This window comes from Hemiscyllium ocellatum, chromosome 1 (assembly GCF_020745735.1).
Source record: "Hemiscyllium ocellatum isolate sHemOce1 chromosome 1, sHemOce1.pat.X.cur, whole genome shotgun sequence".
NCBI lineage: Eukaryota > Metazoa > Chordata > Chondrichthyes > Orectolobiformes > Hemiscylliidae > Hemiscyllium > Hemiscyllium ocellatum.
In genome coordinates this window covers 51,771,289-51,791,467 of record NC_083401.1, presented here as the reverse complement: position 1 = coordinate 51,791,467, position 20,179 = coordinate 51,771,289, and the positions used below count along the sequence as shown (strand labels likewise).

Below are 20,179 nucleotides of genomic sequence, written 5' to 3'. Positions count from 1 at the left end.
TGGGTGCTCTGGTTTCCTCTCGCAGTCAAAAAAATGTGCATGTTTGGTAGATTGGCCATGCTAAATTGCCCATAGTGTCCAGGGATGTGCAGGCTAAGTGGTTTAGCTCTGGGAAATACAGGGTTACAGAGATAGGGTAGAGGGATGGGTCAGGGTTGGATGCTCTTTGGAGGATTGATGTGGACTCAATGTCTTCCACGCTGTACGGAGTCTATGATTCTAGACAGGAAAGACCTGTCAGAATGGGAAGAATGGTTTTGCAATTCTGAGGGAGAGCTAAGGGAATCTCCCCTCAGTAGAGTTCCCTTCTTTCATAAAAAGCTAGGTGGGTCAGTGTGACAATATTTCTCAATTGCTTTGATTATAGAAACATCTTACTAATACTAGATATTAAGCTACAAACTAATTACCTTAATGGATGTTTCTTCAACTTTTGATGGCTCACATCCTGCTGAACAAGGACGACGGGACTCTGGAAATGGCACTTCATTAGGTTGAGGTCCCTAGACAAAACGCCACAAATTATTAATCATTAAATTGCTGACTGAAGTCATAAATTTTCATCGAGAAATAAAGCAAATAAACATTGTTTAAATCAATCAATAATGACCTTTATTAGAAGTGACCAAATTTCTATCTATAAATATTTATCTGGCTAATCAGATGGCCATCAGTTAGACCCTTTATCCTTTACCTGCAAAGCACTGCTTGGTGGTGGTGGTGGTGCTTTTCGCTTTTTAGGAGTTCCACTTCTATCTGCAAAGATTTTAATGGCAGGATCCAGCTGAAAATTTTACAGATCAGAAATGTAGAGGAGTTAGTTTGGTTAGTAAAAGTTGTGAATGTTAAATTCATATAATCAGTTAATGCATGTCTTTTTGGTATGTTCCAAATATGTGCATGCTCATTAAGTTGTGAGATTAACATGCATAAAGCAAAGCTCAAATTTAAAATAGACAGTACTTTTGATGTATGCATATAATTAAATGCTCTCCATTTGAAATGTGAATTAAACAATCACCTGTTTTAGATATAGATATTTGAACTGAAGTGCAGCAATACGTAGAAATCATTACAGAGATTCCAAAAAGGTTTTGATGCCAGCAAGTCAAGATTTAGACATTGTCCACAAGAGGTCATAAACATTTCTGTCCTTTCAAGATAAAATTGGTTGCATACTGTTTGAGACACACCACTCTGCAATTGTGGTGTAAGGCAGGGAAACAGAGCTCCATGCATTATTTCAGGTGGCACAGGGTTGAACTGGTGTCATGTTGCATCACACTGTAGCCAATTGATCTCCAATAGCAGGCTCCTGCTTTACTGGACCCAAAATGTTAGCTCTGCTCTCTCGCCACAGATGCTGCCAGACCTGTTGGGTTTTTTCTAGTAACTTCTGTTTTTGCTTGATTTTCAGTATCCACAGTTATTTGTTTTTTAAAATTGTCCATTTGATTTCAGATTCCCACCATCTGCGGTTTTTTGCTCAAAGTAACTGGGTCCTGCTTTAGTATAAGACAATAAACAATAAGATGTGGGGCAGAAGTATGCCTTTCAGCCCATCAAATCTACTCGATCATTCAATCGTGGCTGATCTGATAATCCTCAATGCCACTTTTCTGCCTTTTCTTAATAACTCTCTCATTATTTCCTTTATTGATTAAAAATGTGTCTATTTTAGTCTTGAATATTCTTAATGACTCAGCCTTGACAGGCTTCTGCAGTGAAAAATTCTACAGATTCATTTCCTTGCAAGAAGAAATTCCTCTGTGCCCCTGTTTTAAATAGGTGACACCTTGCTCTGAGATTACGTCTTCTGGTCCTAAACAGCCTGAGGGGAAACAACTTTCTTCCGTCCAAGGATTTTGGATATTTCAAAAAAAGTTGTCTCTCATTCTTCTAAATTCCAATGAGTACAGATCTATCATGGAGAAGCTGAAAGCAAATATGTCATGTCCTCCACCAATCTTGTTAACTATTGTCACAGGACCATGTATAAATGGGCCCATATACTAGTGGGTCTGGCACTGTCAACAAGAAAATATAGCTGAGCTTGGAGGATGTTTCATGGGAGTGGTCAGTAATGCCTTGTTACCGATTCCTTGGCTTAAAGGTTATTTATATTGTTGTTGTCATCATTATGATTGCAACTCAACATTAAAATAATTTGCACAATGTTAAACTGAAACTAATTAATTAACAAAGCAGCATGAATTTGATTATCTACTGTCCCAGGTCTATCCATCTCTGGATCCAGATACCTCCAACATTAGTGCTCATAGGCCATCCACAGTACATTGGGTTCATGTTATGTCTTGCTTATAACAGTTATATTTAACCTGCCTTTCACTAAAATAAAGAGAGAAATTTAAGTGACTATAGTTGCAAGAAATTAATTTTAAAACAAAAAATTTCTATTGGAAAACAATGCGTTTTTAGAAATATGGAACAGTTAGAATTCAGTCAATCAAAAACTCAAGAGGTTTAGGAGTGGGCTACGGCATTGTTAGATATTGGGAACATTTTTCCATCGGAAATATCATGTGAACAATTTACATTTAAATAATGGCGCAACAAAACAAATTGGATTCATCAAGAATTCTTTTCTTAGAGGATAGTATGATGAGAAACATGATTAAAATGTTAATGAACTCCATTTTATTATTTTCCCAACACTGCATACATAAAGAAAACCTGTTAGCCAATCTTTGCAACATCTCACACCAATTGCTTAGATACTCTGCTAGAGAACATATGCTCTCAAGCTCAAGTTTCAAGTTGTGAACAGAGGGAGATGGAGAAAAGCTAACATGTGCAAACAATTAGGTTTCAAAACAGGAAGATGCAGGAGGCCAGTTAGAAATAGGAATAGAAATGCATTTACATTTCATATCATTTTCAGGGCTAAATTGATACATACTAATTGGAACCTCTAAACATGCAAATATTCCACAATAATAATTGTTGTGCAAAGCAGGAGCTCATGGTATAGCGGGTAACCTGCTAGCATAGAGTGAAGATTAGCTAGCTGGCAGAAGAGAGAGAAATAGGTCTTTTTTTTCAGGTTGGAAGGATATGATGAGTTGAGTACCATGGGGCCCTTATCTTTTTACAATTTATATTAATAACTTAGATGTGGTGGATAAACGTACAGATGACAGAAAGCAATGCAAGAAGTGTGTTGAGAAGATGACATAGAATGATGCAAACCGAAATAGGAGGGTAAACATGGACCACATTGGTATTAATAAATACAAAGGGAACTGTGGCCCTGTAATGAGAATTTAGGAGCAAATAGAAAATTAGCTAGCAATAATCTTTGGATTACTCTCAGTGAATGGACAGTACAAACAGAAATAGAAAGATAAGACAAGTGAATGTGCAGCTGGAAAGACAGCCTAGAAGGGAGTGCTTTAGATTCCTGGGACACTGAGAATTGCTCTTGGGAAATGGTAATTGTATTAGCCAGATGGGTGTGTATCTAACCAAAGACTGGACAGAATCCTTCTCACAACTTTCAACTCTACCCAGTTTTATGTCACCAGCAAACTTGGAAATGCATTTTTAGGTTAATTCTTTTGCATTTATGTCATGGATAGCTGTGATCCAGGCATTGAAATTTGCAGAATCCAATTAGTCATTGCTTACCACTCAGAAAATGGTCCATTTATTTTGTCTATCAACTACCTCTTGACCCATGTCAATGTATTACCTCCTAGTTCATATGCTTTTCTTTGCCAATTAACTTCCGATAAGGGCTCTTACCAGCAGCCTTCTGAAAATACACCACATCTACTGGTTCACCCTTATCTATTTCCCTCAAATGCAAAGTATTTCAGTTGATTTATGCAGCACGATTTGCCTTTCATAAACTCATGCTGGCTTTGTCCAACCCTGTTAATGCTTTCCAAATGTTCTGCAATCACATTTAAAAAGAAACTTCAGCATTTTCCCCACTACTGAAATCAGGCTAACTGATCTGTAATTATATCTTTTTTCTCTCTCCTTTCCTTTTTAAATAGTCGGGGTACATTTACCATTCACCAATTTGTAGGTGCTGTACCACAGTCTATTGAATTTTGGAAGATAACCAATATAATTTCCAGTCTAACTTCTTTTAGTACTCTGGCCCCATTAACCCTCATTAATTTCCCCAATACCATTTTCATACAAATACTGATTTCCTTCAATTCTGCTCACTCACTAGAACTTTGGTTCCCCAAATACAAGTTCAATTCTCCTGCCATTTCTTAAATCCCCATTATAATTTCCACAGCTTGAGACTGTAAGGGACAAACATTGGGTATTTACGGATTTCTTCTCTCTTCATATATTTATAGAAGCTTTACCTACCTGTCAGTTTCTACGCTCTCTGCAACCGTACATTCATGCTCTCTTTTACCTCTCTCGATAAAACATTTTTGTCCTTTTTCACCAAATTTTAAAAAGCTCACGATCCTCAGTTTTGCTGCTTTTTCTGTAAATTTTATATGTTGCCTCTTTGGATCTAATGCTATCCCTATTCTGTGAGTCGTAGTTGAGCCATGTGCAAATCCATGTGCAATAAACTCAAATGCGCACAATATACGAATGATTATTGTTTAATTGTTCTTTAAATATAAACCACTGCCTACTCACTGCTAACTCTTTGGGTAAGATCCCCAATCTATTCTGAAAATTTGTGCCTCAAACTGCCATTGTTTTCTATATTTAGATTCAGGACCCTAGCTTCAGATGCAACTTAAATAAATCTCCATCCTAAATTAAGAATTCTATCATAATATGTTCTCCAAGATTGTTAGTTAAGCCTTTATCATTGTACCAAGTCTAAAATAGCCTGTTTTCTGGTTGGTTCCTCAATGTATTGGTCTAAAAACCCATCACAGACACACTCCAGGACATTCTGCTCCACAATACTAATTGAATTTGTCTAATCTATATAGAAATTAAGTACACCTATAATTATACTTGTACTTTTATTGCATGCCTCTTCAATTTCTTGTTTAGTGCCTTCGCTTACATCTCCACGACTCTTTGGGTATCTATAGACAACCTCAACAATTCCTGCTCCTTGGCTTTCCTCAACTTTACCCATTACAGGCTCCACATCATGATTTTCCAAGCCAATATCCTTCTTCACTATTGCATTGATTTCCATCTGTAACAATGTTATCTCATCTCCTTCTTTTTCTGTCTGTCTTTTAAGAGAGTAGTTCCAGGGATGAGACACTCCCATTATGAAGAAATACTGGAAAAATGGGTAATTTTCCTTGGTGGAGAGAAAATGAAGAGGAAATTTGATAGATGTTTTCAAAATCATGAAGGGTCCAAACAGAGTGTATCAGTACAAACTGCCATTGTGATTCAGTGATCACACATCTCTTCATGCTTTGATTCTCTGAAGAAATACAAGTGTATATCTGATAGCATATTTTTAAGAACTTTTACAATTTAGTTAGCTCATTTGGCTGGACAGTTGGCTTATGATTCAGTGATGCCAGAGTAGCTTAATTCCTGCACTGGCCAAGACTCGCATGAAGGGAATCTCCTTTTCATACTCTTCCCCTCACTGGAGGTCTGGTGATACTCCAGTTAAACCACAACCAGTTGTCTGTCTCCCTCTATCTAAAATGAGAGCAGCCCCATTAGTCTGTTTACTTCATGTTTACCACGACATTTTTAAAAAATCTTCTCGCTTTTCATCCAAAGCAGTGAATACATAGAGGCACGGTCCTCTGACAAAGTCCTCTGGAAGACAGTCATACGATCCTCTCTGAAGCATTTCCATTTCTCTGCGAACCATTAATCTCAGTATGGCACCAACAAGTCTATCAGCTGATTTGGGCTGCATTGGGTGACTCTCAAACCACCCCAACTATATTTAAGGAACCATTTCAGCAAGGCATTGAAACCATGCATAGAGCGGTCAGTCCTTTAAATACTGCAGTGGAGGGCCACGTAATGACGAAGCCTGCAGTTGTATCTCTGAAGTCCAATGACTGGTAAACCACTTCACAAAAAATCATTAGAATATTTGAATAAACAAAGAGGATAGCAGGATCAGAACAAAGACAGAAAATGCTAGAGAAGCAAATCTTTCTTCAGAAGAAGTCACACTGGCTTTAAAATGGTAATGCTGTTACTCTCCCCGCATGATGCTGTGTCTATTGAGTTTCTCCAGGGTTCTCTTGTCTGTTCCAGATTTCCAGTAATTGCAGTATTTGGAGTTTGACTATAACTGCATCCAAGTTATTGCAATTCATCATCAAGAGAAGAAAAATTAGTTAAATGCAAAACATAGATGAAGTAAAAATGGTTTTCTTTGCATTTTAGGAATACCTATTAGTGACAGAGAACAATTAGAAATATTTGGAAATGTTGACTATGGACATCACATTCTAGCTGGTGCGAAGTGCAGCATGGCCATTGTTTTTGTGCTATGCAGAAGAAAATAATACTGATTGAACCAATGGAGTCCAATCAAACCTGCTGGCTTGTACGTTCTTGTTATGATTATTTGATGCTGTGCAACAGAGCATATAATGAATTTATATTCAGGCTCAGGTTAGCAAGGATATTTTTTCAGGCTGGAGGAGCACAGAGTCATAGAGATGTACAGCATGGAAACAGGCCTTTGGTCCAACTTGTCCATGCTGAACAGATATCCTAAATTAATCCAGTCCCATTTGCCTGCACTTGGCCCATAGCCTTCTAAACCTTTCCTATTCATATACCAATCCAGATGCCTTTTAAATGTCATAATTGTACCAGCCTCCACTACTTCCTCTGGCAGTTTATTCCATACATGCACCACCCTCCGTGAAAATATTGCCCCTTCGGTCCCTTTTATATCTTTCCCCTCTCACCCTAAACCTATGCACTCTAGTTCTGGATTCCCCCACCCCAGGTAAATGACCTTGTCTGTTTACCGTATCTGTCTCCCTCATGATTTTATAAACTTCGATAACCTCCAGGGAAAACAGCCCCAGTCTACTCAGCTTCAATGTTTATTCTTATTTTCTGTTTCTATAGAACCATCAGGTTACATAGATATTTATGTGGGACTCACTGATCCTTTGAGTTCTACTGTACAAGTCTTGGTTAACAATTAGCAGGAGTAGTGCATGAGGGACTTTGTTTCAATATATTTTCCTTCTTCCCTTTTTTTTGAGGTTTCCCATGCTATTCCCATGCTATGAAGAATGTAAGTGGAGGCACAATTCTTCAGACCAGGATTTCACTATTATTTACGCAGACACTGAGACGTTCATTTTCTACTCAGGCAAGAACCAAATAACTCACACACACAAGTGGAGAAGGAGACTGTGAACATTTGTAACAGGCATGTTAAGAATGGTATGAGGAATAATGGGAGGAACTAGCTGTAATGCAACATTAAAATATTTTTGTAGCAGTGACAAGCTGCGTGGGAAACATTGCCATTGATATGTGCTCAGTGAAGAAAGTTTGACTTTCAAAAAGAATATAAATGAAATGGAGAATAAGGTGCCTTATCTGCACACATCACATTAAATATTGGGTTTACATTGCCAGATTTCTTTTCTGATCATGAAAGTAGAAAATCTGCATATGAACCAATGAATAGAATAAACAGTAAGCTTCAAAAGCCGAGGGAAAGGGAGAGGAAGAGATGGCAGAAGTATATAGCACTGTAGCCATGAACAAAAACAGATATGCTTATTTACTAATGTTAAACAGGAGGTCCAAGTCAAGAGGGGGAAGTGGAGAGCGAGAGAGAGAGAGAGAGCGAGAATTAAAGAGAACGAAGATGCATATTAAATGAATAGGATTAAAATGGGAAAAAAATTGTCATTCATGGGTGAAAAAATAAATGTAACTTTGCATATAAACTTAGCACAAAAACTTCCTTGCCTCTGTCAGAATGGAAATGTTCCCTGATCATTCCTGTGAATATCCTGGACTTGAAGCCTAACCTTGTTCTCCTCTTATTCCACAAGTTTCTACACCTGATCAACAGCTGATATCAAGTTTTGAAATACATATCTCTGCTATAAGCAACCAGAGTTCCAGAGAACTATTTAACAGCTAAAGACCTACCCAGTTCTTTCCTGCTCACTGGATAATGAACACATGCTGAGCAACAGACAAGATCAGACATCACCCATAGTTGCCAATTAAGAGAAAAACCGTGTTGAATGGCTGACATTTAGAAAATTAAATAACTTATTCCATCATTACCAATGCCTTGAGAGAAGCCACAATATTAGGTTTGAGTGTAGTTTGCTTCTTTCAAGGGACACTTGCACAATATCATGCAATTCAATTAAAAACAGCAAACGCTGAAAGAAATCTACAGGCCAAGGAGCCTTTCTGCAGAAAGAAAGAGTTAAGTTTCTGGACTGTGACCCTTCATCAGAATTGGTTGTTTCTACTTCAGATCTCCAGCATCTGCTAAATTTTATTTGTATCTTCAAAGTCTAACTTTACGTAAATGTTAAACAATAAAGCTTATCCAATTTTAGGAAGTGTAATAAATGCAAAATGATTTTCTTGGTGTCAGTCTCCAATAAACATGAAATCTGCTGTACATCATAACACACCAGGGTCACTTATTAATATTGAATTGGACAAATGAGTAACTTCAAAACTTCCAATGGTCCTACAAGATAATCTCCAAAAACAACAGCACGTCTGTGGATAGGATTTCTAAGGAAATTTAAACATACGTCAAACAATTTTCCTAAGGAGATATCAAATTTCAGTATAACTTTAGAACAATATCTAAAGCTGTAAAATAAAATCCTATAGAATCAGGGTATAAACTTTAATACACAATCACACATGTAAGAGCAAGGTAACCACAAACAACTTAATGCATGGTGGAACGTTACTTGGGCAAGTCCAGGAAATAAATTGGACATTGTTTTCCTTCCTTGCATCGATATGTGAAATACTTCAGACAAGGGTCATTGCAGAGTTTGCCTCCTTTAAACCTAGCTACAACAGCAATGCATCCACAGGTATATATAATCTCTGAGCCCTTATAAGGCTGGCCACATTGACTTAGCAGAATTCCAAACCTCATTTTTGTCTTTCTGCCAATAACATACAGGTAGTCCTCGATATATGTGATAATCTCGTTACTGTAAATTGCCGCATTAAGTGAAACTGTGACATTTGAAACACAATTTGATAGAACCCTTGTAATTTTGTTATATTTCTGTAAAATCAAACAAGTAAAGAATGCAAGCACAAAGTTAATATAAAACATCAAAATATTCATGAACATTTACAAAAGGAATATATTTTAATGCTTCTTGCCACATTAACAATTTTTTTTTCTGGAGGTGAAGACTATGGACTCATCTGCAGCTCTGGAGGTTGAAAGCTGAGGATTATCAGACTGCTCTTCTGCTACTTTGGAGGTGAACAGTTGAGTGTGCTTGGTGGCACTTCTTAAAAACCTATCCAACTTTCACTGAATTTCTGACTTCATTTTCTCTCTGTATCCAGAGAGCACTCAGTGGAATTAACTTTCTGAATTTCTTTACCACAATTTCTTTGCTTTCATGGCTACGGCGATCAGGAGTTTTGATAGCAACGGATGTCACTCAGCCAGGAAAGCTGAATTTTGACAAATATTTATTTCTCCATGCTGCTTGGCCAGGTAAAAACTGCATTATTGGAATTAAGGGTGGTAAAGTTGAAACTGTGTATGGCAAAACCACATTACACCGAGGACTACTTGCATTGTGAAACAATATTCTGCAATCATTTCCATATTCATGGCCACCAAATTAACTAAAAGAATCAGACCATCAATGACTTTAACGAGGCCAAAAAAAGTTTATTTGGCTTTTCCTTCACACCTTCCTCATGTTTTTGGAAAGTTTTGTTTGGAATTCGGTCCCAATGATGTTGAAGCTTTAAATCAGACATACAATGACCATTTTAAAACAAATAAAATTCGCAATAGAATGATAAAAGTTGCTCTCTCCCTATCACTGGACACACTGGCAAAATGGAGCAACTTAAATGTAATTGAAAATGATATTAAAGAGGTTACCAGTTATCCAGAACCAGTTCTGAGGAAGGATCACCTGACCTGAACATTAACTCTGATTTCTCTTCACAGATGCCAGACCAGCTGAGCTTTTCCAGCAACTTCTGTTTTCATTTCTAATTTACAGCAATTTAAATAAGTTGTTAACCCTTTAAAATGGGATTAATTTAATGGAATTGGAAGAATATTTAGAATGCAGTGATCATTGTATCATAAGGTTAGAATGATGGGGGCAAATGAGAATACTGCTCCTCAGATGCTGCCTGAACTGCTGTGCTCTTCCAGCACCACTAATCCAGAATCTGGTTTCCAGCATCTGCACTCATTGTTTTTACCAAAAATGAGAATAGCTCATCAAGAATAAGAATAGTCAAATGACAGAGAACAGAGTTGGGCTGGACTGACTGAAATTGAAGGCTATTGGAAAAAACCATAACTGAACTGAGGAAACTGGATATATCAAAGAGGTGATGGTTCAAGTACATATGTCCTCAAATGGGAAAGGGAAGACAAACAAATCCAAAGCTTCCTGGATTACAAAGGAAATAGCAATTAAGTTAATGAAGAAAAAATGTATACATGACCAGTGTCAGGTCAGTGTCAGGTATTAAACACAATTGAGAGCCAAGCTAAATACTGAACATTCAGGAGGGAGGTGAAGTAGTTAGTAAGACAAGCAAAGTGAGATTAAAACAAGACTGATGGCTAAGAAAAAGAGAAATCCCAAAGTCTAATGTAGCAACAGAAATAGTAAAAGGGTTGTAAAAGAACGAGTGGGAACAATTGGAGACCAGAAAAGCAATTATAAAGTTGCTGGGAAGAGGTGTGAAATTAATACTTTGTATCTGTCTTTACCTGGGAGGTAGATGCTTCCCAGGCTGTGATGACCAAGGAGGAAACTCAGTCACAAGAAAGGTTTCCAACTGATTAGGAGGAGTTATTGAATAGGCTGCCAGCACTTAAAAGTTGTTAAGGCATTGGAACTGAATGAGATACATCTAAGAATATTGAAGGAAGTGAAAGGAGAAATTGCAGGGGCACTGGCAATACTCTTTCAGCCTCACCTAGGTTTGGCAGCACTGTCAGAGGTTTGCGGAATTGCAAATTAAACCTTGATCAAAAAAAATTGTAATAAGAAGCCCAGAAATTATAGGTCTGCTCACTTAACTTTGGTGGTGGAGAAGCTGCTAGAAGCAATTATTCGTCACATGGAAGTGTCAGCATGGATTTATTAAAGGAAAAACATGTTCCTTAAAAATCATGATAGGTGTGGACAGTGCAGATAGGGACAAACCGTTCCCACTTGTTATCAGATTGAGAACCAGAGGGCACGGTTTTAAAGTGCATTTCAAAAGAAGCAAATGTGAAATGATTGAATACTTTGTGCAAAGATATGGGGATAATGTAGGAGAATGGCACTAAGCTATAATGCATAGAGAGCTGATGCAGAGATGGACTCTTATTCCTGATGAAGGGCTTATGCTCGAAACGTCGAATTCTCTATTCCTGAGATGCTGCCTAACCTGCTGTGCTTTGACCAGCAACACATTTGCAGCTGTGATCTCCAGCATCTGCAGACCTCATTTTTTACTACGCAGAGATGATGGGCCAAATGGCCTTCTTCTGCAATGCAACTACTTTGTGATTCTGAGTTAAGTGGGAATGTTTGTTGATGATTACACAATGTTCAGCACCATTCACAATTCCACCGATAATGAATCAAGTCCAGACCATATGCAGCAATACCTGCCTGATATCAAGGTTTGGACTGACAACTGGCAAGCAATATTTGCATTACACAAGTACCAGGGGAATGAGCATCTCAAGTCAGATAATCTGACCATTGTTCGTTGATATTCAATGACATTACTGTTGAGTCTTCCGCTATTGACATTCTGCAGATTACCAATGAAAAACTGAATTTGACTAACCATATAAATACAGTATTTACAAACACAGGTAAGAAGCTAGAATTCCTAAAGTGAGTAACTCATCTCCTACCTAAGTCAGGAGTGTGATGGAATATTTCCTACTTGAATGGATGCATACAGCTCCAAAAATACTCAGGAAGCAAATGCATAAGGCATCACAACTATGTGGAATAGAGTAGATGGGCTAGTGACCATCTGTCTTTCTTTTTAATTGTTGGAAGAAGACTGACAGACAAGAGGTAATAAGGTCAAGACAGTATGCAATATTGGCCAAAGTGCTTTCAACGATAATGGTACAGAATTTCATAAATCCAAATTTGCTGATTAAAAAAAGGTAGATGGCATCATGGACAATGTGGAAGACAGAATAAAATTACAAAGGGATATTGACAGACCAAAGTCAATGGGTAAAACTGCAGCAGATGGAGTTCAATGTAAGTAAGTGAGAGATTATCCATTTTGTACCGAGAAAGAATAGTTGCGGGTACTTTCTAGATGGTATGAAATGAAATTCAGTGACTGTCCAAAGACACTTTGGGACTCAGATACATAGATCTTTAAAATGTCACAAACAGGTGCAGAAATAATCTAGAAAGCTAATGGAGCATTAGACTTTATATCTTCAGCTGTAATCCTTCTTCAAGGCTGAAGAAGGTACACCCAAACCGTTGACTTCTCCACCTCCTGATGCTGCCTGGCTTGCTGTGTTCTTCTAGCCTCCTGCTTGTCTACACTGACTAGTAGAACAGGCTCGAGGGGTTGAATGGGCTACTCCTGTTTCTATGTTCCAAAGCAGTGATTGCTCAGGTGAAAACTGGGCTCAAGAGATCTAATATAGCTCTGAGATAAATGGGCACATAATTGAGAGGAAGCAACATATTTGAACACGGACTTAGAGTATAAATGAAAATTAGGCATGAGATGTTAGTAGAAAGGGCAGATAGTTTCATGGTGAACAGATGGAGATGAATCTTTTGCAAATGTCTTTTGCTTTTAAGTTGATGCATTCCCATTGATTGAATTCTCATGCAGATTTTTTTGGTAATCTGTAAAATCAAGCTCTGAACTCACATGCTCATACAGAGAATGGATCTACATTTTGCAGTACTTGGGCAGTCTGGTTTGAAAACTGTTTATTACAGTTGGATTTCGATGTGGGCCTCACTCTCAGTTAATGGGGGACAAATGCACCACATGGAACTTTTGAATGCAAGTGAACTATTCCATCCATTGGAAGGTCAGGTGAATCTTATTTAGTAAAACAGCTCAAGCTCAATTCATTGCTTGAATTAATACCTATAAAACATCTCAGCCATCATACACTCTGGCTTAAGGAATGCAGTAGATCTATTAACTAGAGGAGGAAATTCAATTTCTCGAAAAATATAGTTGTTATATTTCAATATCTCATTCCATAAAAATAATTAAAAATTTATGAATTATTATACAAGCTATCTAGATATGAAGGGTGATTTCAAGCTGATTAGATTGATAAGCCAATTGAAGAACTTATCTTGAAATATATTTAAATGATTTGTGCAGCATAGAAGTCATTATGGTTTCCTTCAGCAATGAATGTGTTAATTCACAAATGTAACTTTACCTGTTTTGATGTCTGCGCTGATTTCATATCTATTTTGAAATAGAAATCAAGGAAGAGGAAAAAAAAGTTAAACCATTATAATACAATAACCAGTGAGAGCAAAGTCATTTAATAATTTACTTGAAGTTTATACATAATAATTACAAGTCATATTAAATTGTGACAAAAATACTCAAGTCTTATTTTCTAATGTCAATTTTCAAATGTTGCCCATTTATAGTGAGATTTAACTTCACATGTTGTTGCTGAGACCATGTCATACTGGACCATTATTGTTGCCAAGGAAACCTGACTGGCCATATTTCCTTGGTAAGTTGTAATATGACACCATTTACTGAACTTATAAGTTTATAAACATCACACATCATTTCAATATATATGTTGTGAGTGAATTCAAAAGATAGAATTGTTTACATTAAGCTTTATGATTTTAACATATAGCACTGTCACAATTAAATACTCATGAAGCCAAAAAGAAGCTTAATGCATAAACATACTATTGGTGAATTAACAATTCAAATGACAAAAATTATTCAGTACAGAGTTATAGCTTATTATTGTAATTCATTTAAAAATATTTATTTCAACTATCTTTTCCCAGAAGACTTTCAGGAGTTCCACTGAAGAATAACCCAGATCTTAATTGGAAGAATCTGAGAATAGAGAAGTACTTGATTCACAGTGGAAGACATGAGTAATATCCCAAAAATTAAAGGGAGTCACGGGGCTGAGTTGAGTATGGTTGCCGTTACGAAAGAGATAGTGCTAGAAAAGTTAAAAAGTCTTAAAATTGATAAATCTCCTGGCCCCGATGGGATACACCCTAGAGTTCTGAGAGAGGTGGCTGAGGAAATAGCAGAGGCATTGGTTGAGATCTTTCAAGAGTCACTGGAGTCAGGAAAGGTCCCAGATGATTGGAAGATGGCTGTTGTAACCCCCTTGTTCAAGAAAGGATCAAGACAAAAGATGGAAAATTATAGGCCAATCAGCTTAACCTCGGTTGTTGGTAAAATTCTAGAATCCATCATTAAGGATGAGGTTTCTAAATTCTTGGAAAAGCAGAGTCTGATTAGAACAAGTCAACATGGTTTTAGTAAGGGGAGGTCATGCCTGACAAACCTGTTGGAATTTTTTGAAGAGGTAACAAGTAGGTTAGACCAGGGAAACCCAGTGGATGTGGTCTATCTAGACTTTCAAAAGGCCTTTGATAAGGTGCCACACGGGAGGCTGCTGAGCAAGGTGAGGGCCCATGGTGTTCACGGTGAGCTGCTGGGATGGATTGAGGATTGGCTGTCTAACAGAAGGCAGAGAGTTGGGATAAAAGGTTCTTTTTCAGAATGGCAGCCGGTGACGAGCGGTGTCCTGCAGGGTTCAGTGTTGGGGCCACAGCTATTCGCATTATATATTAATGATTTGGATGAGGGGACTGGGGGCATTCTAGCGAAGTTTGCCGTTGATACGAAGTTAGGTGGACAGGCAGGTAGTACTGAGGAAGTGGGGAGGCTACAGAAGGATCTAGACAGGTTGGGAGAGTGGTCCAGGAAATGGCTGATGGAATTTAACGTGAGCAAATGCGAGGTCTTGCACTTGGGCAAAAAGAATAAAAGCATAGATTACTTTCTAAATGGTGAGAAAATTAGTAAAGCCAAAGTACAAAGGGATCTGGGAGTGTTAGTCGAGGATTCTCTAAAGGTAAACATGCAGGTTGAGTCCGTGATTAAGAAAGCGAATGCAATGTTGTCTCTTATCTCAAGGGGGTTGGAATATAAAAACAGAGATGTGCTACTGAGACTTTATAACGCTCTGGTTAGGCCCCATTTGGAGTACTGTGTCCAGTTTTGGTCCCCACACCTCAGGAAGGACATACTGGCACTGGAACGTGTCCAGCGGAGATTCACACGGATGATCCCTGGGACGGCAGGTCTAACATATGAGGAACGGCTGAGGATCCTGGGATTGTATTCGTTGGAGTTTAGAAGATTGAGGGGAGACTTAATAGAGACGTACAAGATAATACATGGCTTGGAAAGGGTGGACGCTAGGAAATTGTTTCCGTTAGGCGAGGAGACTAGGACCCGTGGACACAGCCTTAGAATTAGAGGGTGTCAATTTAGAACAGAAATGCGGAGACATTTCTTCAGCCAGAGAGTGGTGGGCCTGTGGAATTCATTGCCACAGAGTGCAGTGGAGGCTGGGACGCTAAATGTCTTCAAGGCCGAGATTGATAGATTCTTGTTGTCTCGAGGAATTAAGGGCTACGGGGAGAACGCTGGTAAGTGGAGTTGAAATGCCCATCAGCCATGATTGAATGGCGGAGTGGACTCGATGGGCCGAATGGCCTTACTTCCACTCCTATGTCTTATGGTCTTATTCTCTGTCCCCTAAAACAACAATAAAAGTATTTTTAGAAATACTTTACCCTACACTAACAAATTCAGAATAAGGATATAGAAGTTATGTTATAAACTGGAAATAATATTTCTGGTATGAATTCATCAATTGCTCTGCTGAATTTACTTTATGGGAAGTATTAGGAAAAGGGAATGCTCACTACAGAACATGATCACATAGAGAGGCCTCTTCTCAAACTAAACAGTTGATTGGCTACAAAGTACAGGTAATTCTGATGTGCATTTCATTTGCATTTCAAAGACAAGGACAGCAAGTGATTTGGAACAGCATCACTACTATCAGGTCACATACCAAAAGCCTGAAAATTACTACCAAACAGACTCTGACAGTACTTTGACCACATGGACTTTATGCGCTTCAAGAGGATGATCACCCTCTTCTCCAAGGGAATCAGAGTTGGGCATGAAATATCAAGTTAGTCAACACTCAGTTAGTGGATGACCTTTTTTAAAAAAAACAAAATAATCAGGAAAAAAATTCCACCTCGGTTGTCACAATCCAAGAACTTTTTTGATAAGAGTTGTTCTTCCAAGAGTTAATTTTAATAAAGTATTGATCTCATTTCCTTTCTGCATCATTAGGCTTACTCAAATAAAGTGAACAAACACCAAAGGAACTGGGCAAAAGATCAGTATGTAACTAATCACATAACTACACAGTACAAGCAACAGAAAGAGAGGGGAAGAAAGACAAAGTGAGTGCGAGTGTGATTGTGAGTGTGTGTGAGTGAGTGACTGAGAGAGACAGGGACAGAGGCAAAAACACCACATTCATTGCTGAGATTAAGTTCCAAAAATCAATGAAATTCAGTCAGCAGAATTGGAGTGAACCATAAATTGTTTTTACAACTACCAGGAAAGGGTTGATTAGTTTGAATTCCAAAACATTGTCAAATGATTGCTTTAAACCACAAATTTGTAGATGTGAATAATTTCAAAGGCTGCATCTGCAGGAACCATTAAATTTGAGATTATTAACATTTGTTGCTTAAAGTACCAAGAGATAAGGAACACAAAGGTAAGTAAATAGAGCTGAAGTATAAATCCGCAGCTGCATCTGGTCAATGGCAGATCGGACTGACATAGGGCTGGTTATATTTCACAGTAACTGAAATCGGCCAGAATCTGCAAAGTGCAAAATGAAAGATCTGTCCAGTCTGCTTAGAAAATGAAAAATTAAGGTCTTGACTTTTTAATAAAAGTAAACTTGCTGTGAAAAAGCAGAACATTGCACAATCCCATACTTGCCTTCTATTTAATAGTGTCACGAGAGGGCAGCAAAAGAAAGACAAAAATATCTCCCTTGCATCATACACTTTTGAATCTTCACAATTACGTTTTCTAATACTTTTACATAAGAGAAAGATTTGTTTCGTATAAAAGTCAGAAACACATTTGTTTCATTTATGTAAAGAAAAGATAATGGGACAGAAATTTCAGTGAACTTAAGGTTCATTCCCTGTATCTGAATGGTAGGGCCTGAGGTGCCCCCCAGTACTGGGCTTCTGGCCAATGTAAATTATCGTGGAAACTGAGGAAACTGTGCTAGGGAGTGGCAGCCTGTGTTCTTTAAATCTGTAGTTGGCAGAAGGATCGGAAACAGCAGGTCGGGGTTTAGAAGAGATAGGAGTTTGGGGATGGAACACAGGAATTAGGGACAGGAAGTGGGCAGACAAACAACTGTCAACAACTGGGAGATCAGAAGCCAGGATGAGGGTCAAGAAAGCAGCCCCACTATTGCCTAAACGTCCTCTTCTTTGTCTGGCTCCATATTTTTAAAAAAAACATATCTCAAAACCTTCTTTGTGACATAAATCCCACAGTCTAGTTTTAGTTCAGGGTTTATGGAAGCGGTCACCTCAAATGGAAATAATAATTCAGAACTTGAAATTCTCACCCTTTCCTTAAGCAATACAGTAGAGTGTCCCCAAACAGCTTGACATTTCCATGTACTTTCTGCCTGTCATACTGGTGTGCATTATGATAATTGCTGCCTAAGAAACCTGCATATAAGTTATTATCAGATCCTTCAATTCACTACGTTTTGTGGGATGTTATTCCCTATAAATTGGCTGTTACTGTTCCCTGCATTACAACAGTAACTAGACTTCATTGGCTGTTACAGGATTGGTGGTATCTTGAATTCATCGAAATGTACTGTTTAAGACCATAAGATTTAGTTGGCCATTTAGCTGGGCAAACGTGAGGACTGCAGATGCTAGAGATTAGAGTCAAGAGTGTGGAGCTGGAAAAGCACAGCAGGTCAGGGCTCTGAAGAGCTTTTGCCCGAAATGTCGACTCTCCTGCTCCTCAGATGCTGCCTGACCTGCTGTAATTTTCCAACACCACATACTTGACCATTTAGCTGACTGAGTCTGCTCTATGATTTAATGTGATCACGGTTGATCTGGTAATCCTGAAATTCACTTTGCTGCCTTTCCCCATACTCTTTGATAATGTTACTGGTTAAATATACTGCTGAATTTACCCAACAACCAAGGCTCAATAGCTATTTGCAGGAAAGAATTCACTACCCTCAGGAGAAATTCCTTCTCATCTAGGTCTTAAATGGATGACACTTTATTCTGAGACTACTCTCAATGACCCTCAATATTCTCAAGGGGAAACAACCTCTCCACATCTACCTTGTCAAACTCTGTAATATTCTCATATGCTTCAATAAAATCTCATTATTCTAAACTCCAATGAGTATATGCAAAACCTATTCATAAGAAAATCTCAGTGGACCACGGAACTACCTAATGCACTTCATCTGGACTGCCTGCAATGTTACAATGTATTTCCTGAAGTAAAACAACCAAAATTGTTCACAATATTCTAGGTGTGGTCTAGCCTTATATAGCTTCAGAAATAATATATTTATACTGCACTCACACTGAAATAAAAGGCAACATTCATTTTTCTTCATTATTATCCAGTGAAACTTTTAAAACATTAATTCTTGGGATGCAAACATCATTGACTGGGCCAGCATTTATTGGTCTTCCCTAGTAGCCCTTAAGAAGGTTGTCATGAGCTGAATTCTTGAACTGCTACAATTCATGAGCTGTAGGTGGACTTCATGATGCTACTAGGGAGGGAATTCCAGGATTTAGAAGGTCAGGACTTAGATAGCTAATGGTAGGATTCTTCATAGTGTTCTCAATCAGAGGACTGCAAGTACATAGTTCTTTGCAAGTTGCATCACAGATAGACAGCGTGGTTAAGAAGATATTTAGCATACTTTCCTTCACTGCTGAAAACAGAGTACAGGAGTTGGGATGTCATGTTGAGGTTGTACAGGATGTTGGTGAGTCTACTTTTGAATACTGTGTAGAGTTGCAGCCATTTGGAAGGATATCATTAAATTGGAGAGGACTTAGAAAAGATTTACCAGGATATTGTCAGGATTGGAGGGTTTGAGTTTAAAGATTAGGCTGGGATCTTCTTTACTGGAATGTAGGTGTTCAAAGGTGTCCTTCTAGAGGTTTATTAAAATCACAAGGTGAATAGCAATGGTCTTTTCCCTAAGGTCAGGAGTTCAAAATTAGGGGGCATATTTTTAAGGTGTGAGGAGAAAAATTTAAGAAAAGGACCTGAGGGGTAACATTTTCCACGTAGAGGGTGGTTGGTATATGGAATGAACTGCCAGAGGAAGTTTTAGATGACAGTACAGTGACAACATTTAAAAGATATTTGGATGGGTATATGAATAGGAAAGGTTTAGACAGATAGAGGTCAAATGCAGGCAAGTGGGACTAGTTTAGTTTGGAAAACTTGGTCAGCACATAAGAGTCTGCTTCCTTGGTGTATGACTTTATGACTCTATAACAGAGAAGGAAAGGTGACATATTTTCAAGTTACAATGGTGTGCGGCTTGGGGTGAACCTGAAGGTGGTGTTCCCATGTATCAGCTACCAGTGAGAGATCGTCCCCCCCATAATTCTCTCATTGACTCCAGTTTTACTCAAGCTCCTTGATATTACTTTCAGTCAAATATAACCTTGATGTCAAGGGCTGTCATTCTGATCTCACTTCCGGAATCCAGTTTTTTGTTCCCATGTTTGAACCACTACTATAATGAGGTCAGAAACTGATTGACCCCAGCAGAACCAAACTGGGCATCAGTGAACAGGTCACAGTGTGACTGTTCAGTACCTCTATAGAAACACGTCAAATGCTTCCTTTT

At 38.2% G+C, this 20,179-nt stretch overlaps 1 protein-coding gene across 9 annotated transcripts in view; it reads right to left on the bottom strand.

Annotated features, from left to right (window-relative positions):
• The window catches only part of rai14 (retinoic acid induced 14), a 285,215-nt gene that overhangs the window by 29,785 nt on the left and 235,251 nt on the right, over positions 1-20,179 (bottom strand). For 8 of the 9 annotated variants that reach the window (XM_060854012.1, XM_060854434.1, XM_060854102.1 and 5 more), the window contains 3 exons: positions 13,580-13,608; positions 695-784; positions 411-503 (listed from right to left, as the gene is read on the bottom strand). In XM_060854012.1, the coding sequence (XP_060709995.1) occupies positions 411-503; positions 695-784; positions 13,580-13,608 (212 nt within the window). The remainder of the gene's footprint in view (positions 1-410; positions 504-694; positions 785-13,579; positions 13,609-20,179) is intronic. The other variant, XM_060854509.1, reaches the window with a different exon arrangement.